General features: G+C 37.4%; 1 protein-coding gene across 2 annotated transcripts in view; it reads right to left on the bottom strand.

Annotated features, from left to right (window-relative positions):
• Spag16 (sperm associated antigen 16) overlaps positions 1-25,072 on the bottom strand; it is an 834,729-nt gene that overhangs the window by 341,137 nt on the left and 468,520 nt on the right. For both annotated transcript variants that reach the window (XM_021198510.1, XM_021198512.1), the window contains one exon: positions 2,068-2,194. In XM_021198510.1, the coding sequence (XP_021054169.1) occupies positions 2,068-2,194 (127 nt within the window). The remainder of the gene's footprint in view (positions 1-2,067; positions 2,195-25,072) is intronic.

Raw genomic sequence — 25,072 nt, 5'->3', positions numbered from 1 at the left:
GTCCTTTAAACTACTCACGGGTGGGGACTTTTCACACTGATTTTTCAGGAAGGCATTATAATCATTCATTAAGTTTATTATATAATCTATCATTTACTGGACGGAAAACAATCTTAGTTTTTAATTTTAATAAAATAGATATTAATATATAATAACTTAAAAAAAAAAAAAAAAAAAAAAGACACGCAGCCCTGTAAAACAGCAATTTTGTGAGTTTCCAAACTCCTTGCTCTTTTATGATCTCTATCTGGTAATTATAGAGATTTATATCACATTCCTCATCCCCCACAGAACTCAGAGCAGGTCCTGTCTAGTTGACTGGGAGACTGACTTGGAGCTCTCCACATTCATTATCTGTAATAACTAGCTGTTGCGGTGAATTAATGATTTAAGACTAGTATATGTTTGGCTGGGGGAAAGGAAGTTTAAAACTAATTTATGGGAATATAATCCACTGGGCATTTTCCTATTTCATCAAAAATATTTAAAATGTGCCTCAAGAGTAGTGGATCACACTGAGGTGACACAAGTGAACTGTTACTACTTCTCTAATAAGAGAAAGATGTCATTCATCTTCCTTTAGGTCCAGACCTTCTGTATGCCCAGATAATGTATCATTTATCAATTAACTCACATATTTAAGTATTATAAGGAAGAATTATATCAGGGATGAAGTTAATGTTACAAATCAAGCATTCTGACCTTTGTCTATTCATCACACAAGACTTCCTAACTCAGAAAGGAAAGAAATGACAGGTCACCCCTTTCAATACCTCAGAATATCCAACTACAAACATCAACTCACACTAAGTATTTCATGAATCATTGATTCTACAGATGAAACATGGTACATCACTCTAAAATAATGCATGTAATTTTAGCTTTAAGTTCGAGTGATTTATAGGAAGGGGTTGTTAGGTTTTATTTCTTAAATATATTAAAAAATTGGAAATGAAGTCACCACGACTAGCGTGATCTTGGTGAAGGCATTGTGTGATTAGAGTTGCCATTTTTATATGCAAAATTTGATGACAATCATTTCCTTAACATTTCATTTTATTTCATAATTTGAATTTTCTAATTTTAATAATAAAAGTTTCTTCCTTATCTACTTTGGAGCTGGGAACTCAGAACATTTTCTCTTGCAATCAATTGGATTTCTTCATAATTCTCATCAGATATTGCTAAAAAGACTGTAAAAGCACAACCTACTATTCTTCGGATTTTGTGAATCTGTGTCTTAAAAAATATATATGTTATCCTCTTTTCTTTCTTGCATGTTCTTTCTCTCTCTGGAGCAGCAAAGGGGTCAGTGGGTAAGCCGAATCTGAGGGCCTGAGTTTCATCCTGAACCCACAGTGCATAAGGAGTGAACAACTGTCTCCTCCTGACCTCCATGCTCGTGCCATAGTATAGTGCCCCAACCCCACAGACATTTGCATGTGAACCCCCCCACACACACACATAGACTCACACACCTACACATACACAGACTTATACACACAGATACACGCACACTCATACATACACACACACAGACACACACATATACTCATACACACAGACTCTCTTACACACACATAGACTCCCACACACAAAATCACAGACATACACACACAGAGTCATGCACACAGACTCACACACTCAGAGAGATTCACACACACACACACACACACACGCACACAAAATCACAATATACTCATAAACACAGACACACACAGACTCACACACAGATATACAGGCTCACACACACATACTCAAACACACAGATACACATGACTCAGACATATACACAAAGAGACTCTCTCTCTCTCTCTCTCTCTCTCTCTCTCTCTCTCTCTCTCTCTCTCTCACACACACACACACACACACACACACACACACACACCTCACCACACCACACACTCACACACAAATTACATTGTATTGTACATGAAATACACACTGATGGAACTTACTTCAATCCTGATTTCCTTTAAATACTTTCAAAGTTGTACCCATTACTGGAAAAGAGGTTACCGATGCTTACACTAGTTAACCATTGGAGAAGGTAGGTGGTTGGCTTACCGTTCGTGCATCCCACACAGACAAGGTCTTGTCTGCAGAGGCGGTGAGAAGAATGTTGGAGAAAGGGAAAAACTCAATGCTGTTCACAGAGTCTGTGTGTCCGTACAAAGTGTATCTGCACCGTTCACTGTGGGGAGGAGATAGGAACAAAGGGTTTAGGACCTTAGTACCTGATGCTTTTGCTTCCTATGCAATGCTAATACAAATATCCACAGAACTGAAAGACAATGTATGTATCTTATACATGCAACATATATGTTTCAGATATTTATCTTAGGCATAAGATATCTTAGTGCCATCTTAAGATATGTCAGTATCTTAGACAGAGAGGCCCATGCCTACAATCTAAGACTCTGGAGGCAGGGTAGCCATGAGTTTGATCACGGTATGGGTTACAGAGTGACACTGTCACAAGTCATCAAAGGACAGTTTCCAAGGAACATTTTACATTCATGTAAGCACGTTAAAAGACTAGTAGAATCAAATAAATTTAAATTACCTTCAAATAATGGAACCATTTGTAGTGTTCTCGTTACACTATTCTTTTTCTTTTCTTTTCTTTTTTTTAGGTACATGTGTCGAGCTCATAGTACAGCTTGTAGGGGTCTGTTCTCTCCTTCCACCATTGTGGGTTCTATCAGTCACACTAAGTAAACAGCCTTGGTCACAAGCACATTTTACCCCTCAGGAAAAATATAATCTTACTGGGCCTATACTATACGATTTATTTACGTCATGAAATAACTACATAAAAATTGCTCCCAATTTATATAAGAATTTGTTAAGAGAAACAATCTCCCACCAATCCCTAAGATCATGTCAACTTTCTTAGGACATTATTCTTTCTGTGTGTTTGCTCGGCCTTGCCTCTATATTACAACCACTGGACACGTGTTGGGAAAGTACTCATCTCCAGTTTCAACCCCAAACTATTCCCTTCCGATTGATCCGTGATGGATCCAGGCCTTGGCATGTGAATGCCTTCGCTGGTAACTGTAATTTGCCTTCAGGGATGAGAATCTAAACAAGTGTTTTTTGTAAGTGTTTCGTTCAGACTAGCAGTATCGGCATCACTTGGGACTGGATCCAAAATGCAAATTCCCAGTCTCATCTCAAACCTATTGAATCAGAAACTCTGGAGTGAGGCCCAACAATCAGTTTTAGTATGCGCTCCAGGGATGCACCCCAGGGATGCGCCCCAGGGAACTCAGACACATGCTGAAGCCTGAGAGCCCTTGACTACCACAGGAAATGAGGGAGGAGGACACGCCACCTTGTCTTCAGCCTTCCACTTTCTGGATGGACTGTCCCTTAAACCGGTACACACCGACCAGAGTCACCTTTGTCTGTAATGACAGATCACTTAAAAATAATGCTACTCATAAACCCATTTTAAAAAAAAAATAGATGAAGGAGAATCGGAAAATAAAAGTGCTCAGCCGGCAGGAGTCAGCATAGATGCGGTAACAGGAGCATCATCGGCTCATCTCTGAGTGTAAAGCTCCCCTCTTGCTTTGCTGGGCCTCGTTGAGATCATAAGGTGTGAGGAGCAAAGCTGCACCAGAGGCAGAGACTGGATTCCATCCTGACCTGGACCAGAACCAGCAAGATAAGAGGTTAAAGGCTGGATTCCATTCTAACCTGGACAATAGACCATCAGGATAAGAGGCTGAAGGCTGAATTCCATCCTGACCTGGATAAGAACCAGTAGGATAAGGGTTGTCTGTGGGTGGCAGATTTCCTCCTTGGACAAAGAAAATGACTTAACAGAATACACTCAGCTGCTCAACACATTTCTACCATGATAGTCTTTTACTGAGTGGGCAAATACAACATAGAAGAGGGCACTTTGAGCCTGGTGCCTAGATGCTGTTAGGACAACTTTTCTTCTCACTTTGTAAATTTAACCATTTTAAAGAAGGTTTATCTGAATTTGATTATGGATTCAAGTTACTCACCCTTTACATACTAATAGAAGTATTTTAATAGCAATCAACAATAAAGAAGTCAAATCATTAAACAAATTGAGGTGACTAAGTATTAATTTACCTTAAAATGTAGGAGATTGGCTAATAGAATTTTTGGTGTTTTTTCTGTTTGGGTTGTGGTTCTGGAAACTGAACCTAGGGCCTTCTGAGTGCTTATTAAGTATTGTACCACCAGGCTACATCCTTAGTCTTTTGGCTAGTGATATTTTGACAATTAAAGTTGATGTATCAATATGTCCTGATGTCTATATCTCTGCCTATGAACTAAATTTTTACTTTTATAAATACTATTTTAGTAGCAGGGAGACTTACATGCACATTGTCATGTGTTCAGTTTCACTAACATGTGTTCACAGTTACAGCAAAGAACATGTGACCCATGAACCTAAAATGCTTGACACTAATACTTATTCTGTAAGAAACATTTACTACACCACCTGTGGGATATCCCAACATATCTGATTATTTACAAGTATGCTTCAGTCTTATAGTATTGGACTTCTTTCATTCTTGAAAATCATGTAATACATAATTTTCTTTCTTAAATGAATTATCTTGTTTAAAAATTTAACTGGTAATTTTTATTGATATGAAATGAATGAGTGCAAAGTTCTTTCTTGAAATTTCATATTCTAATGCCATTTTTAAATAAACGACTTTAAATATATCACAATTGTCCTAGTTATAGCTCTAGGGAAAGAAAAGATAGTGAGTCAGGCTAAGAAAGAGAGGGTGAAAAACAGGGACTGATTATAGTGGTGACAATGCTACTCAATGTGTAGAAAACAGCAAACGTCACTTAAATCACAATTTGATCATAACAAAAACAAGTATAATTAAGAGAACTGATCAAAGTCAAGTAAATACCTTTTCAGTATAAAACATATCATTGTTTTTGTTTTCAGTTTTAAAATTTTTATTTACTGATAGTATGTATTTGTGTGTGTGTGTGTGTGTGTGTGTGTGTGTGTGTGTAATGATTGTGTTTGTGTAAGGGTCATGTATGTGTGTGTGCCTGTGTGTATATATAAGGGTCATGTATGTGTGTGTACGTGTGCGCAGGTACGTGTGTGTGTGTGTGTGTGTGTGTGTGTGTGTGTGTGTGTGTGTGATGGGAGTGGTTCAGGAAAGGCTTGGCAAACAAGTGAGCTTCCTGGATATGGGCTCCAGATTTGCATGGCTGAGATGGTTATAACCTTATGTACGAGGCATGGAACCCAGGCACTTCGCCCTAGGACTGCTTATTGTTATTGATATGCTTTTCCATGCTTTCCAGTGCTGTGTTTCTCACTCTTCTGACATGGTGTGACTGGGGAAAGAAAGACCCATTCTGTCAATAGCCCATTATGATTGATTCCTGGGTATCAGTCCACAACAGACTATTGAGCAAATTTCCTGTAGCTCAATATAAAGATAAACTTCTATGAATCAATGCTGTTTAGAAGAATTAATGATTTTACAGAATTCCTGATTTGATTCAAATAGTTTTAGAAAATTAGAATAATTGATAGAGAGTTTAAGGAGATTAAGTAATTTTGTCAAAAAGATACAATAAACTTAGAATCAAGAACAGAATGTGTCCCCTCCTCACAGAATACTAAGTAAAGGCTGCATAAAAAAGGAACTCAATAGGCTTCCATAAGTTACGAGACATAAATTGTACTTGTAAAAAAATAAGTTTGGGGCATATTTTTGATCAAGAAAAAAGACATTCATTCTAGGTCAGATCCCAGGACAAGGCCACAGGTGTGCACCAAAATAAAGAAAGGCTATGGACATATAGAACTATTGTTTTAAATTTACAATGAGCTTATGGAATGAAACACAGATAAAACAACTGCTTTGAACTTATTACCAACAACCCTACTGTAACTTCCTCTTGTGTAACATTTTATCTCTGAGATAATTCTTTCTTATGTAGAGAACTTTGTTTCAGGGGATATAAGTGGACTGGAGGAAAAAATAAAGTCGTTAGAGGCTGCTCGTTATCGCTCGGCTCTATCCATCAACTGTAAATAAGTGTGTATGTACATATGAATAGATGGATATAAGCATGTAATATGTGTAAAGTTAATGGAGTTGTTGGAGCTCCCTTTCCCTTTATACAGTTTTCTCTCCTTTTCTTTCTTGTTGGCCCCTTAAGAGTTAAAAGAGTTCATAGCTTCTCACTGGTTACAGAGAGTACTGGCCCCAGATAATTAAGTTTTGCTTCCATCAGCCCTACTAGTGATAACCCTGTAAATTGATATCAGCACTGATCCTAATTGCTGACTTCATATCTATCTACCTTCCTCAGTTGACCTGTGGTATCAAAACTGGCCTTCAACATTTTGGTGCCTGGAACAGGTACCTATCGAGGTAAATTCCTTATTATTTTGGTATGGATAGGAGTCTCACCTAGGATACTCAGATCCCCTCATTAGTTACTGCCAGGCTAGGACACGTGAGAAATCTGAATCTCTGTATGTTTACTCTAGTCACTGGCTGCCAGCAGCAACAGCCTCCACCAGCTGCTACCAGCACTGACACCAATAGCTGACTCTTGCTCTCCTCCTCAGTTTACCTGTGGTGTCAAAGCTGGCCTGCGACATGCATGTAAAGTGTGTGTGTGTGTGTGTGTGTGTGTGTGTGTGTGTGTGTGTGTGTGTGTGTGCGCACGCCATGATCCATGCATGGTGATCAGAGGATAATCTCATGTATTCACCTCTTTCTACACTTACATATATTTTGGTGATAGATCTCAGGCCAATGTGTGTATGTGTGTATTAACTACCTTTACCCATTGATCCATCTTGCTAGGCTCAGATATTACCATTTGAAAATAACTCATGACTTTCCAAACATATGCTGGACACGGATGACAACAATAGGCATGTCAAATGCACATGGAAAAGCCCAGTAGACTTCAAATCATAAGTAACTATTGGCAAATTAGACATGCTGAGGGCGGGACAAATAGTCTTCCCTAGAGAAAAGCACACCAATGGCTTACCCAATATGCAATGGTCATTCTGAAAACATGCATATAAGTAAGATTATACAGAGAAAGCAGGATATATTTAATGTATGTAGGAAAATAAAAGATAATAATCAAAATGAAACTCACGTTAAAGTCTTTTTCATTTCTAGAAGGCAGAGTGGACATAAACAAAATCTATTCTAATTTCCTCCCACCTGACTTTTGTTTTCTCATCCCAGTGGCAAAGTCTGAGGCAATCTCCTCACACCTCCCTCTCCAGCCCATCGCAGTGGATGATATTCTGGTTATATGAACAGTCTCTGACTCACTACAAACATAAGAGACACAAAGTTTTAGCGTAGCATGTTTTGATATGAATGCTCAGTTAATATTCTAGACTTTTGTTAGTTCAAGGGAAGGTCTTCTCCCGTGTTTATTTTATTTCTTTCCTTTGTTTTCTATTTTGGGAAACACCTTTTCTGCTCCATTGTGTTTCATTTGCCGTACTTTCTGATATTTTTTATTTGTTGTTTCCGTATTATTTTCTTTTATAACTCAATTACACTTTCTCTGTGTGTGTGTTTTGTGGAGGGAGAGTCATCAATCAAGAGCTTTCCTTTCCATGACAGTCATTCCTCATTCTTTAGTTTTCTTTTTACCTGTATCTGTCATCAAAAAAAAAAAAAAATAACGAAATGATTTTTCTCTTTGGGTATTTTATTTTTTAAAAAGCAATCTAAAAATCTAACATTTATGTAATTTTTTAAAGGTGCAGAATTCTTTTGTCTGAGTTCTTGGATTGATATCTCAGGAATTCCATATATACTCTGTGTTTTCCACTGGAATTGACATGTATAAACTTATTTTTCAATTTTTGTAGTTCTCCATAGGTACTACTAGAGTTAGTTCTGTATATTTTTGACTTGTTTTCCTATGGGAATACCTATTCACTATTATTAACATGTGAAGGACATTTAGATTTATTGGCAGAAGGGAGAATAATTTCCAAAATCTAATCAGATTATTGTGGTCCCCTGACTTCCCTCTAGGTGTATTATTGACTTGATCACTGACATTCATTTCTGCTTTTAATTTAAATTATAGTATATGGAACTTGTTGCAAAACATCTCAGGTCATGGGCTCTACATTAACTCTAAATGCTCCTGACTTCAGATGGCCAAAAAAATCTGTCAATGTCATTTTCCTTTGAATCTTTTATGGAATAATAAAAATGCTTTCCTAAGATTCAAACTTCCAACTATGACAGAGAAGAAATACAATAATTTTCTTCCCACAAAAGAAAGATACATTAGGACATACATTACTTAATCCATCCTTTTTCTACTATTGAGTTAAACACAGTTCCACATGGTCATATACTTGAGAGAAGGGGAAATACTCTCTGTACCCGCTTTTTGTTGACCATGACTTTACACTTTGAAGTGGAGCCTCATACAATTGAATCTCACTAGCATGGAGCAGGGAGATTACTCTCTAGGTTTCAGAGTTTCCTGGACTTTGTAAGAATTCCATGAAGAAGAATCTGAACTGGGATTGGAAGTAGTATGCAAGGATCCACTGTGAGTTTTTGGCAAGGGTCTAATTATGATTTCCTCAGACTATGATTTGGTAAGGTGTGGAAGGAATCCCTGTTCTTTGTCAACAACAGAGCAGTGACTTGAATGATGGAGGATAGATTTCCCTCCGAAAAATAATACTAAGAATGAAAGGGAACTAACCAGAACTGAACCTTGCCGTCTACATGAAAAACACCTATATAACAGATTCGTATTCATGGGGAACATCCAGTATATAGAGAAATTGCCATGCATATGAAGATATAGAAAAACATGAACCATAGTTAAGAAAAATAAACAAGTAGTGCATGAAACAGACCTTGAATTCATTGTTGAAAATCAAAGATTTCAAGAAATAAACTTCAAGAATATTCAAGTATGTAAAGGGATATATAGTTATAGTAGTGTATAAATTTATCTCTTATGATAAATAAAATGGATAAAGGTAGGGGCTCATGAACAGTAAGATATATATGTAAAATAAAAAATTACTGTGAGAACATATCTATTTAGATATTGCAGAAAAGAATAAAGATCTATAGAGATTTAGTTATCAGTATAAAAACATCAGGTATAACATAAATGTATTTGAGTTTTCAGAGAAGGGTAGTGTGGTAAGAAACATTTTCAAGAAATAATAGCTAAATTTGCTTCTAATTTAAAGGAAAATATCATGGTTCTGATTTAATTTTTTTTTTAAATCCAATAACAGACCGAATGTACCAAAGCAAAGCACAGTTAAAATGACAAAACAAGGCATAAAACAAATCAACAACAACAAATCCCATAGTTGTCATAGATAAAAGAAACAGGATGTGCAAGAGAACAGGGCTCCCAATGGCAGCTGACTTCTCACCTGAAATAAAGCAGCAAGAATTATGTTTTCAAAAGTGCTGGATTTAGAGATCCAGCTAAAATACTTTATTTATGAAGATGAAACAAAATTTCAGATCAATGAAAGCTGGAAAAAAAAATTGATCGGCAGGAAATCTTTCCTATAAGACATTCTGAATTGAAGTCATTCATACTGAATGAAAATGACACCAGGCAGAAACTTTAGTATGTGAAAAGAACAAAAGCATCCGAGATGATCAATACCTGGTCCAGCATAAAATACCACTTCCTAATTTTGGTAACTGACCACTGGAAATATAGCAAAAGTATATAGACACAAAATATTACATTTTTTTTCTAACAGGGGCAATTCAGCCTATAAGAATTGTACCTATATGAATGTTACAACATTAAAATACTTTGTATGTAGAATTTGTCTTTACTTAAATTAAGTTTTTCACTGTTTATGACTGAGCCATCAACAGATAACCTATTCTCTTCACTTTGACTAGAGGTGAGTTTCTGATGTGTACTGAAAGCTAAACTAATGTATCAATACAACAAATGAGTTAGAGGGCAGTTTGATGCTGTTCATTTAGCAAAATAATAAGAGTGGGTTTACATATAAGGCTATAAATGTATGCCATTTATAGCCTTAGATGTATGGCCCTCATACCTAGAGAAGGAGCCGCTTCCTGCTGGTGCCTACTGGAGGAGGAGGAAGAATGAGGTTTCTTTAAGGCTGTGGTCCCAGGCAGATTGTCCATGTTCCAATTGATGGCCCCATATCCATTCTTATATTGACAACACTAACTGGATTCAGTGGGTCATTTACAAATAAAAACAAAACAGAGGACATGAAAGTGACAGTGGGTAGGACAGTAGGAGGGTGGTTTGGGAGGAGGTTGAATATCATCAAAATACATTGGCTTCATGCATAAAAATTAATAAAATATTACTGCTTTTAAAATTGGGTTTTTAATTAACATGGAAACATTTATTTAAATGTATGTGTCAGTAATATGTTAGCAGACATAAAATATACATACATATCTCCCATGTTGTCAACTATCTCTATTTGCAACCTTAAGATCTATTTTAGGCAAATGTGAATGCATGTACAGAAAGAATATATAATTTGGTAAATTGTACCCTGACATATTAGATATGCTTATAGTAAAATATGAATATGAATATACATTCAAAATTCATATTCAGACTTTTTGTCTATTATCATTAAAACTTAATTCAATTATTTAGGAGTATATTCATTTCTGTTGGCTAGGTACAGAAAACTCTTCAATGAAATAGCAATGACGGTTTCCAAATGAAACGGCAAAGTTACGTCTTCATGCAGCTCAAGAGAACAAAGAATTGCTGAGGAGGAGAGGGAATCTGAAGAAGTCACTGGCTGAGGTATGAGGCATTCTGGGCAGGTAACTGGAGAAACTGGCTTGTGAGAGATTAATTAGCTGCCAGACAAGGAGGGCCCATTCAGAATTCCCTAACGAGGTGAAGACAACGTAATGCGATGGTGCATGACTGCAGGAAATAGGGAAATGATCTGAACATTTCCATAGAAGCGACAGAACTGGGCCCTGTGCCGTTTCTCCTTCTCTCTCTGCTCTTTTCCTATCGTCTAAAAGGAAAACATTAGTTCTTAAGCAACAGCAATCTCTTTTTCTAAAATCTATTTTTATTATTCACATTTCTTTATGTGTGGGGTGCAGAGATGCCACAGTTGGCTTGTGGAGTCGGAATTTCCCGAGTTGCTTCTTGCTTCCTCTCAGGTCCCTGGGCTGGCAGTGAGATCTTCAGGCTTGCCAGCCTGCCTGTCTTTCCTGACTGAGCCATCTCCGCTGCCCACAGCTATTTCTTTACTTGCTTCTGTGTTTGGATCCTTCACGTCCCTTCTCACTCCTTAATTTCCTCATTTTTTTTTTTATCTGATTTTTATGATTTGGGTGACTGAATGATTGTTGCTTTTTTCAACTTTTAATTTATTGCAAAAATAAATAAATGAATTCACCTACTATTTCAGCTCAAATAGTCTTTTAAAATGCACTTTCCATGTATAAGACAAATCTAAGAGGAAATCATTCTACAGATGCCTTATGTCAGGGGCTTTATTTTCATGGATTTTTAGTATAACTAATGTTTAATTTATAATGGCACCTTTAAACATCTCAGGCTTGTATGTGCATACAGATAAAAGTATGGTCAACGGAGTTGCAAAACACCAACAGAAGGCTAACCATCAAGATACCTTTAAGAGGAGCTGAAGAAGACACTTTGAATCTATCCTTCTTTTGAAAGTGTAATGTGGGCCGTAGGGGTGAGGATTCATTCCTACAGGAAATGCTACAACAGACAGCTGAGAAGGCAGACTTATGATGACCACCTAATGGTTAGAAACTGTGTAAGAAATAAGAAAGTCATGCAAATTGAGTCTTGACAGGATGATGGCTTATCTTCTCTTTTGATCTGCTTTGACCTGCAATATTAATAGAGAAGGGGAATCTACCAGCTCCATATTTCCTTTCTCTAACTTTTTCCGCTATCCCTCCTGGAAGGAAAGAATCTGGAATACCTACCCCTGTTCGCAAGTCAATTGACTTGCAGAAACATAGTGCTTTCCTCTAATCTATAAAGAAAATACAGCCTCTGGACCCAAGGAGTCCCAGGTCCCATCAACTTTCACTTTGAAATCAAAATAAGAAAGGCAGAGCCCTGGAGAGGAACACTAAGCCGGCCCTGAGGTCCTTTCACAGTAAATCAGCTTGTCCCATGAATGTCCTGGAAGCATCTAACATCTCCCACCTCTGAGGATGGAGATTTGAGACAGAAACATTGGCTCCATTTTCTCTGAAGCCACCCCGAGTAAATTCATTTTCCCCTACCAAACTCCCTTTTCTGATTTTTTTCATGCAAAGTGAACCTTAAATTCTATTAAAAACAACTATGGGAATTAATTTGTTATATTATCTCTTAGAAAAACATAAATTTTTTACTATGTTAAATATAATTTAGCTAATATAAATAATAACATTTATCATGTGACTAAAATAAAAATCATATATGTATTCAACATTAATATAGTAGATTCATATCATCCAAGGTCAGTGAGAGATTTTCCACACCCCTAGCTTATTTATAAAATTTTATTTTTAGGCTATTTTTAAACCTTCTAGAATTTGGCACATTACTGGGATAAATTAAAGTGATCCCCACATTTTTACTTCAAAATTAAGACCATTTATTTAGTGAAAGTACTTTGTTTTAGATGAGCAATTATATAAAATACATAATCACAGAAAAAAAATCTATATTTGTACATTGGAATTCCATTAACTATTTAAAGCAGTTGTTGATATCTAAATAAATCTACTACAGAGTCTCTGCCACAACACCAGACAACTTCTCCACAATTCATGGGTTGGGGAGTGAGAATCACATTCTCTTAGAGCTTAGCTCAGTTCTTGGTCAAAACTGTGAACAGCAAGCATGTAGAGGTCTATTGCCATAAACCTGCATTTATACCAGTGACAGAGAGATTCCTTATAAATTTACATCCAGTGAGATTTCTGTATTCAAGGGTTGTGTATTCATGGTTTAAACAATCAAGGGCTGAAGGGTCTTGAAAACAATTGCACATATAATGGATAGTAATGTTTTCTTAATAAACAATACAGTCTAACAATCATTTACGCAGAATGTAGATTGTTATTGGGGGACTTTTGCTGATTCCCCTTGAGGATTAATTAAGACACAGACATATCTATCTAGTTTGAAGCTGTGGGCTTTTTGCTGGGTCAGTCACTTTTCTGGTCATCCCATCACTTCTGCCTCTCGGCTCTGCTGTGTTTCCCTTCTGCTTTTTTCTCTGTCTCTCTGTGTCTGCCTGGATCTCCACTTCCCAGGAAGTTCTGCGGGCATTTCTGGTCCCAGCACTCAACCAGTTGGCTGGGGAAGGTCACATTCCCTGCAGTGGGTTCCAAATAACAATTGAAAACACAAGGACACACTTCTTCATAACTAGATAATAAGAGTATTTGTGGGTCAGCCCGATACATTGTGCTACATATCTTAGTCATCTAGAAATAATTCAAACTGTATCAAAAGGGAAGCAAATGTTCAGTTAGCTACTATAGACTTTTATTTACCGAGACAAAGAATCTGACATTATAAAATATAAAATATAAATAGAAAGTTTAGCTGTGGCTCAAGGTTTCATCTCATTCTACAAGCTCATTGGATTGCCTAGAAACTGAGGTGAGGTTGAGTTTCATGGCGGTTGGGGGGTGGGGGAGAGAAACATGGTGAAAGAGGCTGTTCACTTCAGGACAGTCAGGAAGTAGGGAGGGAGGAATGAAGAGAGAAAGCAGGAGCAAGATCAACAGTGCACTTTTTCCTTTAGCCCTTTTGTTTGGTCTGGGTCCCCAGCTCACACAATGTCTCTGCCTACATTTAGGGTAATGTTCCCCTCAGTTGATTGTCTGTGGAGTCACTCAGACAGACAACTGAGAGACATTTCTAACCTCCTAGAGCACTGTCTTTCAGTCTTCCTACTGCCATGACCCTTAATACAGTTCCTCACTTTTTGGTGACTCTAACCATAAAATTATCTTCATTGCTACTTCATCCCTGAAAATCTGAAACCGTTATGAATCATAATGTACAAATCTGTGTTTTCCAAGGATGGTTTTTAGCAACCCTTATTCAAGGGCCCTTTGACCCTCAGAAGGGTCCAGACCCATAGGCTGACATTTGCCAGATGTTCTAGATGCGTCTTAATTCAGCCAAGTAGACAATCAAGTGTAACGATTATATATGTCAAAGCTGTGCCATTTTATCTAAGAGTTTTGAGTGTCTTCAGATTTCTGAATGAAGGTAGAGAGGAGAATCAGGTGGGAGTAAAAATTTCAGATTAGCATACATTTGTAACAGTAAAAATGGAAGCAAATATCAAGAAGATGAAAATTAAGAAAAAAAGTACAATTCAAAGCAAGTTAGTGTAAAGGCCAAAGTAAGTAACTTTATAACAAGGTTATCTGTTTTATAGCACAGTTTTTTATGGCATTTCTTGCTTGCTGGTCTACAGAAATGGCACACAAGAATGCCAAGTTAAACTAGCTTTCACTGCTTGTGACTTCATAGTTGCATGATTCAGACTTGCTAAAATTTATTTGTATAGCAAAGATTTTTCTATTTGACCAAACTCTAGCCAACAGTACCTGAGCCCTCTTTAAAAGTGGTTTCATTTTTGAAATGATTATTAGGGGTATGGTTCCACTCACTCTTTTTTTCCATCACAAAAAGATTTAAATTCTAATCTAGTTTGCAAGAACTCAAGGCTTTCCTAGATGGCCTTTCCAAGTGCCTTCTTGAGGAATCTCAGTGCTGATAAAGAGTTTATTGTTCAGTCAAACCAAACGTTGATAAGCACCTGACCCCACCTTTCTTAATAGTTTACTAAAAAGGTTTACAGTTCTCAGTATAATTTCTGATGTGTGTGTGTGCTTGTGTTTGTGTTTGTGCGTGTGTACACTATTCTACAATTCTGAAGTGTCCTTATTAAAGGCTCACCCTTTAAAGTATAATCACCAGCTAACCCTACCTGGACAGGAGTAATAAGTTATAATGTTATATTCTTCAGTAGGATGACAATGGATCAAGATAACTGATTGCACATTCAAGAAAAAAATTCAGTTGATAACATTTGAGGAAATGGATATGCTTGCCCACTTTCAATATTTTAAAATGTATACACATGGTGAAATATCACATGGCAAATATATATATATATATGCATCTTATTAAGACGCAATCATCAGAAAGGACAGAGACCTCCAGTCTGAGGTAGAGAAAAGGATAGCTTATTTTAGCTATCCTTTTTTAGCTTTCACTATCCTGACTCTACAGAGTCTCTGCTCACCCTGTATCCTTTTTTCCTAATATGCTCTTGAAAATGTCTGTATAAAACACAGTGGAGCTCCGTTCCAGAAGGAGCCTCTTCCTTCTGACAACAGTACACTACTGATTGCTCCATTAATGAATGTCCAGCTGTACTTATCTTTGACAAGGAATTAACTCCAAAATCAATACCTGTTGTACTCCTGTGGTCATTTAAAGACGTGGACATGAATACGGTAGTGAAAACTTTGTTCCAATCTGTGGCCAAACTACCAGGCAAATCTCTTCTGCTTTCTTGTTTGGGCTCTCATTCTGTTTGGCCCCTTAGTAGCTTATTTTGTGCCAAGTTTCCCCCTCTATTTCTGCTTTTACATTGGTTATTTCGCTATTTAGAATGACCACAGTGTGGTGACTGGATGCGGCCTGGTCTTTTCCAAATCTACAAAGGCTGTGATGTCACATGTCTTAGGTAAATTTCATTCACATGTGAGTTATAGTGCTGCTGTGTGGGATTCATGTTAACCATCCAGTGATAGTTATTAAATAAGCTACATTTACATGCAAACGTACAAAATTCAAGGTATGCGTTGATTGGTTAATAAATCAGCCGATGAGAAACTAACCCCCATTCCTCCTAGAAGCAATAATTTGTATTTACTAATTCAATGCTTTTAACTTCAATAACATAAATTAGCTACATTTATAATACCTTACAGACAAGAACGAGTAAGAACAACTGTTGGGATGACTAATGATGGAAGAACTTTATCCCAAACCATTGTTTGAGGACCATGCCTTTTACATCACTGACAGTAAGTCATCAGTGCCCACTTGGGGCCTTATGACATGAGTAATGGATGAAATTATACTGTGCAGACAGAAAAAACAACACCTGCTAGAGATTTTCTTAATATGCTTTCACCATTAGAAACCCTTCAGCGCTTATAGGTAAAGAAACATTAGCAAGGAATTAATTTATGTTAATCCATCCTTACAATGTGTAATAGGCAAGCACACAACAATTTGAAACATTTTTAAATTTAGATAAAGTGGTCATTGATCTAGAGAAATATATGTACAGGCTCATAAGACACACTGGTACAGTCCATTCTCAATTCTGGTTCAAGGACTTCACATCAGTACTGTGAGATTTACCACAGTGGGGATTTTTGCTGGTAAGGTTAGCAGTTGCATCAAGTCAGAACTTTTATTTTAATAGTAGAGTTAAAAATCAGAGTCCATTGTTGTCAGTAAACTGATTCATTTCATGAGCCAGATTGATTAGGGATGCCTAGATAGCCAGTAAACATTACTTCATGAAGTTCTTTTTATAGAAATTTGGACTCCAATCAGAAATAAAAGTAAGCAAGACAAAGCGTGAGGGCCATACCCAATCCTACAAGTGCCAGACAGAATGAAAATGAAGGAACATGATGTTGTCCTCTGCCTCCGGATGTCCATAGCACATAAGAATGTCTGATTCTTGTACCTTTGGTCTTGGGCCAGGACTTCCAGCAATGGCTCCCAGGTTCTTCATTCTGGACTTTATATTGGAAGGATATCACGAACTTTCCTGGGGCACTGGCTCACATACAGAAGATTTCTCAGCCTCAGGATCACATGGGTCAATCAACAAAACATACACACACACACACACACACACACACACACACACACACACACGCATGCACGCACACACGCGCACACACACACACACATACACACACATATACAATTGTTTGCATTTCTTTGGAGAAACCTAATATGATCTGTTTTCCTAGAATTTATTTCCTTTTGTATTTATATTACTTAAAGATTTTTAAAAGAACATTACTAATGCATCTTCATTGTGTTAATTTTAAGGTGGTGCTTTTGCCTTTCTTACTTTATTCCTTTTACTTTGCTTGTAAAAAAAAAAAATCCAACCCATATTGTGACCCATACAAATTCATAAGAGGATAACTTGTCATCTCGTTATTAGTGATGAAATTACAAACTATTTGGTTTTTTTATGGCATGCAAACACTTTTATCCCTTTCAGGGTTTATTCGTTACCCTCTGAAGCAACTAGGGGTGCATGTACTTGATATTCTCTCCTTTAGACTGCTATAAAATAAGTATTGCGAAGGAGAAAAAAAGACAGAGGTACAGCAGTACATGACTGGGTTGATTCTGAAGCTCCGAGTTTCTGAACATGGATAGATTTAGTACAATGTAGAGCCCGTCTTGTGATGTGGAATTATGAAGGTGATCCTTCATCAGTCTGAAGCTGAGGGAGAGCACGAGAATGTGAGCAGCATCTGCTGCTGCTTTCTCACATTGACAGGCTTAGATCACTTTCCAAACAACAACAGAAAAATCCCTAGCCATGGAAAAAAATGCCAAGATTTTAATTCATCAAATAGCCACTTATTGTCTTGTGATTTAATATATAGGTATAGATCTAGGAAAGATACTTGAAGCATATCTTACATAATTTCTAATTGGTAGCTCAGGGATTAAAGTCAGAGAACCCAAGTTTATTTCCTAGCTCCCATGTTCAACAGCTTGCAAATGCCTATCATTCTAGCTCTAAGGGATTAGATGCCTCTGTGTGCATCTGCACACACACACACACACACACACACACACACACACACGCTCACCTAGAGTTAAGTAAGAACCATAACTATAAATCTTTAATATTAAAAAATGCTTTAGTATGATTGTAATAAATTTTTGTTTTAACTCTAAAGTTGATATAAGATACAACTTTAATATTCTAATTAAAAATACATTTTAGTAATAAACTATAGAAATGATCCCTGAAAGTAAAAATATTATGTTGGGGATAAAAACAAAATAAACAAACAAAACAACAACAACAATGACATTGTAAAGATATACAAAAAAAAAATTGGGGGCTGGCAAGTTGGTTCAGTGGATAAAGACATTTGCCACTAAACCTGGTGAACTGAATTCAATTTCCAGGTCCCATATGGTGGAAGGAGAAAATTAACTCTCGCACATTGTCTTCTGACCTACTTATATAGGTACAAAAAGGGCATAAGATAAATAAATGCAATAATTTTTGAAATTGCACATAACAGTACAAATTTAAAAAATAAAATGCTTTGCAAAAATTAAAAAAGGAAAAAATAATTTAAATCTTTCATTTAAACTCTTTTTTCCCCCTTAAATCAAGTATTTGGATGTACTGTGCTCACAAAAAGCCATATTTGTAGATAGAAACAATGAATATCTTAGCCTTTTGTAGCAGTTCTTTGAAAGTGAGCTGAATATGGAAGGCCATAACAGGAGGAGGTGTAAAAGGTAAGGTCTCCAGTGGCAGAATGGGGAGCTTGGGGAAACAGCACAGGGTGATAGACAGCTGAAATTAGGATGAGGTTATCCAAGGATTGGATGCAAAAGAGGAGATCCTTCATCCCAGGTGTTTCCTCCTCCTCAGAGCCTCCTATGAACAGTCCTGAGCACCCATCACTCACTCTGTTCTGTTCCTTACTTCATTCCCTCACGGCACCAATCAAGTCTCAAGGATCATTGACTTTTCTTCACCCTGCTTCCTTGCCTTTGCCTGTCCTGCTTTGAGCTCATTTAAGCAGCATTAAGCATCACGGCACCTGAATATGTAATAATACAAAGGTAGCACTGTTGGAGATTCGTCCAAATGCTTTGAATCAATCGGGAATCTACATGTCCCAACGCTGAAGGATCTTGTCCCCAATTGGTTTTGATTGATCAATAAAGATGCCAGCGGCCAGTGGCTAGGCAAAAGAAGATTGGGCCAGACCCTTAGATTTGTGCCAGCTAGGATGCAGGAGCAAGAAGAGACACAGAATCACCACGAAGCCTTGGGAGATGGATGGACAGAGGAGCTGCAGGAGATAATGGCAACCAGCCATATGAGATTTTGGGTGGGTGGCCACTGGCTACTTACTTCCCCAATTGGACTTGGGATAGCAGGGGAAGGTACTCAGTCTTTGAAGTAGCCAAGGCATTTTAAAATTAACTGGTGTGTGTGTGTGTGTGTGTGTGTGTGTGTGTGTGTGTGTGTGTCTTCCATTTGTGAATCCAGATAGCTCCTGGAAAAGTGTGTGACCTGCTGGGAGCCAAATGTTCGGTATGAAAACAAATAAATGACTTAGTATCTTAAGGTAAAATATAATACAAAATAGAGCAAATCAGTGTAGCTCAAATTCACTGTTACATAGCCCTGAGAAAATATTCAAACTACTGGTCTTCATAATCTCCAAAGAAAAATCTTAATTTTTCAATCCTCAAACCTGGAATCCTCTATTTTGGTCTTCTATTTTGTACTTTTTACATTTTTCTAGTGTCTTTATATATCCCTTTCTACAGGGGTTCAAAGTTTTCAGTGTAGAAGTTAGGATTATTGACATCATTCAAGGTAGGTTTACTATACAGTATTTTATTGACTTTGAGACTATTGTAAGTGGGAATGTGCCCATGGTCTCTTTTTCAGTGTGTTTATGATTGCCTGGATCCGAACTGAAGCCTCTTTCCTGTACTCTAGTTTCTATGGCCAGGAAAACACTATGTAAGCTGCCAAGGTAGGTGAGGAATTAAATGCTCCTTTCTAGCTACAATGCCTATGGATTATAGTAATGACTAGCATGGTAAGATATGCATAAAGATACAAAACATAGCAGTCTCATATCTGCGACAACCAAAGATATTTAATTGGATTAAAGACACACCCAAAAGGAGGGGAACTGTACCTACGATTTGATATCTAGCTAACTTTCAGGGGTAGGGAAATGATAGGCCTTAAAATAGAACCTACTCCCACCACTTTTCTAGAGCACCTAATTCATTACTATATTTTAAAGTCTTATCCATAGACACAGAGAAGTGTAGTTAACACCCATAGTCAAAGAAAAATTTCTTCCGAACCTAACAGAAAGGACAGTGCATAGACCAACCCTTTATGAAGAACCCACTCCCAATGGATATATCTTCATCACAGCTCTTACATCTATGGGCCAGAGGACATCATGGAAGAGGGGGTACACATGCAAGAAGAGATATAAAATCCACAATTCCAAGACGTGTGCTGTGAAACAGTTTATCCTAGAAATGGTGTAATGTAAACCAAAACAGTGGTGATGCCAAGCTAACATGAGTGGGGAAATTTTTCCCATTGCCTACTTGGTAAGTTCCAAGAGAGTAAGAGACTATTCTAATTTGCTGTATGATAGTGTAATAAACACCATGCTTTAAAATAACTTGGGAAAGGAAAGGTTTATTTCATCTTACAGGAAAAAAAATCTATCACATGCTGCTTGCTCTCTTTTTCGTATAGCCCAGGACCACCTGCTAAGCAATGCTGCCACTCACAGAACTTGAGCCCTTTTATACCAACTAGAAATCAAGAATATAGCCAATGAACATATTGTCCATTGACACATCTGATGAAGGCAAATACTCAATTTCATTTAAGCATTCCTCTTCCCAGAAATGTCAAGGAGACGGCATTAGCAATTTCAGAGACCTTGTCCCCTAAATAATAATGGTGGCCTCTAAGGGACACAAGGCCAAGGATTTCCTGTGTCCACTGCAAAAAGTGTGCAAACAATTTATATACACCTGCACATACATGCGTCTGTATATGTACACAAACACACACACATATAAGCATAGGCAAAGTAATGTAAAGAAATTATTCTTTGATAAAAGAATATTCTACCTGATAAAAATCTTACTATACAGAGAAAATGGCACATAGACCATCATCTGGTAGACAAAAAATATTAGAGTATAGATCACCTGTAATGACCTATATGCAATTATGTGACTTTGAGAAGTACTTTTGCTTCACTGAGATGTTTATGCCCAAAATACTTGCAACATTAGAATATGGAACACAACGTTCTGAACAGAGGGTGTTTGGCCAAAGCTGTCTTGAACAACTCAATCTGACCCTCACAGTGAAAGGAAACAGAAGGTTTGATGGTAATCATGGTTGCTATTTCCTACTGTCTCTAACATTTTCTATTAATATTCAGAGAAAACCATGTGGGGAGCGGATGTGCCAAGCCCCGTGGTCCCTGTTTGCCAAGAGCCTGAGCCTGAACTCTATGTGGGGAGTGGCAGTGCAAAGCCCCATGTTCCCTGGCTGCAAGAATCTGAGCCTGCTGATCCTGTACTGCCTGTATGCTGAGTTTCTGGGCTATCACTGTGTGCCCTGACTGAACTCTGACCTGATCCAGGAGATGGGGGAGGGATTAGGTTAGAGGATTGAAAACAGGATGCACCCTGGGGCAGGAGGGAGAATGTTGTTTTGAAGGAGCTCTGAGGATTGAGAAAAACAGGATGTGCCCCAGAGGGAGGGAGGAGAATGCTGTGGGGAAAAAGCTGTAAATAGGTCAGTTGGAGCAAGCAGGAGAAGAGTTCAGTTGGAGTTAGTTGGAGCTGGGAGAGGGTTAGAGAAATCTGTGAGAGGGAGAGGAAAAAGCTGTTCAGAGAGATAAAGAAGAAATCTGTTTGGAACCTTCCTTGGCGTTTGTGTTGTTTCTCCCTGTCTCTGCTGGTCAGAGTTCGGGGGTTTGCGACAAAACCACTTTCTCTCTGTGATGCCTATGTAATAATAACTGCTGTATAAGGCCTAGGCACAGCACTTCACAGGTGTTGTCACTAACTGGATGATGAAATATGATCATTTTGGGTCAGGATGTGACTTACAAGATTTTAAGAGATTATTTTCTCGTCTCTACTTTCCTGAGTTAATAGTCAGTTCTTTTCACGGAAAAGGTGAAGTTCTCTCTTTTTGGGCTGCTCATTTATTAAGCCATGAAATTCTGTCATTTGCTGTGTATTCCTCAACATCACTGCTGTAAATTAGATAAGATTACATTGTATAGTATCACAATAATGACCATTCACATCTCCCTTCTATAAAATTACAGTTAAGTTATTAATGCTTGTAGAGAAAACTGCCATTTGTAAAATGAATGAATGAATGAATACATACATACATACATACATATATACATACATACATACATACATACATACAAGAAGTTTCCAAAAAGGAGATTTAAGTGCCTTTTGACTTGTATTTTTAGCAGCATATCAAGCTAGGTCTTCTTCTGCCTGTTGCCTCTAGACCATAATTTATCTTCTAGAATCTAAATCCATCGCCAGGAAAGTCCTATGCCATCCAAAAGATTATTCTAAGGATATAGAATTTGTCAGTTGACTGATAGAATGTCACCAGTTCAAAGGGATCATAAAGAGAATGACATTTGTATCCTTCAGCCACCCGTGTTTTTAACTTTCCATGAGTGATGTGTCCAAATCAGGAAGGGAACTTTTCTGGGAGGGCATTTATACAAACGCAGCAAAGTAGCCCACTTAAGATATTACAATGTCAGTGTGTTTTATGAGGCTATAAATATATCCGATCATGTCTTCACAGTTTATGACCCCTGTTTTATTTTGTGGTACATTCATACATGACATAGCCATTTATTCAGGGCAAGAATTTAAACCAGTTTCAACAAAGAAACACATCCCATTGTAGGTTTACAATACTTCATCTTTGGATTCAATATTTTCCCCTAGGCAAATCCTGCTTTTATGAGAGGAAACATTGTTTTCCTATTAAACACAGTGTCTTTAAAAGGATATAGGTGTTTATGGAGTCAGCATTTCATTCAGCTCAGTGGCTACCTCCTGATTTTTTACCTGAATTAAAAAGTGAAGTTGATGGCATTCCCAGAACACGACTGCACATGAATGTGTGGAGCTATTCCAATTATGCCTTTCATCATTTAATCTGAATACCTGTTTTTTAGTATCAATGATAATCAGCATATTGTTTACATATACATGTGTGGATGGCATGGTGACAGCATTTCTGTTAAAATGATCTCAGCCACTCCATTAAATCATAAGCAGGGCAGTATTTTTTTTTTTTTTTTTTTTTTTTTGGTACCGTATGATTTGGCTATTAACCTTGATGTTTTCCGGTCAGATGAGTGGGCTTGAAAAGGCTGATTCATGACAGGCAATTGCTTCCTCCAAAATTGCATAAATAAATAAATATGCTTCCTAGATGTTCTGTTCTTTGGGTGTTGTCAGCTAGCTGCCTCTTAGCCTCATGCTGAGCACACTCTCCTGTTTAAATGGAGCATTGGAGCAGCTCCATCTCTGCTTGCTTCAAGTCAACATGCTCTGCTTCTGTCGGAGCCTGTCATTCCTTCAGCTCATTATGCCGCTGTTAGTTTAGCCTGATGTATTTTGTTCATCCTTTGGGTCTGACTAGCCTCCTTCAGATTGCCGGATAATTGTTTTCTCATTCAGGTACCATCCATTTTCATTACATGACTGGTCAGCACTGCTGAAAGTTGATCAGGATGCCTTATATGCCTATTAGACATCTGTATTGTAAGACTAACTTTTATACGACTTTGTTTTATCATTTGTATATAGCACCACTTAGACACAATACAAATATCAAACGATGAGAACAAGTACACCAATTATCCCCTACAAATCTTCAGGCTAATATAATTAGCCCCTCTTTTGTTCAGCTAAATAACTTACCATACAATTTCTGTACTTATTAGTTGGTACTGGTCTGGTTGATTCCTTCATGTAGTAATTCTTGATTCTATGATATTTAGTGGTTCCTTTGAAAAACCAACCCTTTTTAAACCTCCATCGAATGTAGTAAGATGAATTAATATAGAATAATACTTTTTTAAATGAATCAATGCCATATCTTTAATATAAAAAACTAGAAAAGAAATAACAAATACATATTTGAAAGTAAAAATGATCCACACAGATCAGTCTATGACACAAGATGACAAGGCCAGAAGCTTGCATGTACAAATAAGCTCATCACTGTGACAGTTATAAATACAAACCATTAAGGCATGCTGTCTAGATATTCAGCTAAGGCCAGAGAGGTGAATTTCTGCAGTAGTAAATAACTCTTGGCTAATTTAAAATAAATAAATAAATGTAATAAAATGTTCCCTTGATTTACATAGGACCTGTATCTTTTCAAAATAATGTCCATTTTAAAATGGGAAACTTCATTTAGACAATTTATTTATGTTTTAAAAACAGATTTGTTTGTTTGTTTGTTTGTTTAAGTGTGTTCTCGTGTTTGCATGTGCACTACATCCACACTAATGCTGTAGAAGATGGAAGAGGGCATCAGATCTTCTGGAACTAATATTCTGGAATCTGATGTGAGTTCTAGGAAACAAATCGGGCTCTTCTGGAAAAGCAATATACACTGGGCTAACTAAACAAGGTTTGTTTGTTTGTTTGGGGTTTAGTTTCTTTGTTTGTTTATTTTTGAACAAACGACAGAGTTGGGTTTTAAGTAAAAGTAAATTTTAAAAATGGACTCTCAGCTGGGCAGTATGGTACATGCCTTTAATCCCGACACTTGGGAGGCAGAATCAGGCAGATTTCTGAGTTCAAGGCCAGCCTGGTCTACAGAGTGAGTTCCAGAACAGCCAGGGATACACAGAGAAACCCTGTCTCAAAAAACAAACAAACAAACAAACAAACAAGGACTCTTTCTTTGTCATTATTATATTGCTGTGATGAGACACCTTGACCACAGCACATCTTTTTTTTTTTCTTTTTTTTTTCCTTAGATATTTTCTTTATTTACATTTCAAATGCTATCCCGAAAGTTCCCTATAGCCTCCCCCCGCCCCTGCTCCCCTACCCACCCACTCCCACTTCT

This window comes from Mus pahari, chromosome 5, assembly GCF_900095145.1.
Source record: "Mus pahari chromosome 5, PAHARI_EIJ_v1.1, whole genome shotgun sequence".
NCBI classification, from domain to species: domain Eukaryota; kingdom Metazoa; phylum Chordata; class Mammalia; order Rodentia; family Muridae; genus Mus; species Mus pahari.
This window is presented reverse-complemented; position numbering and strand designations above follow the sequence as displayed.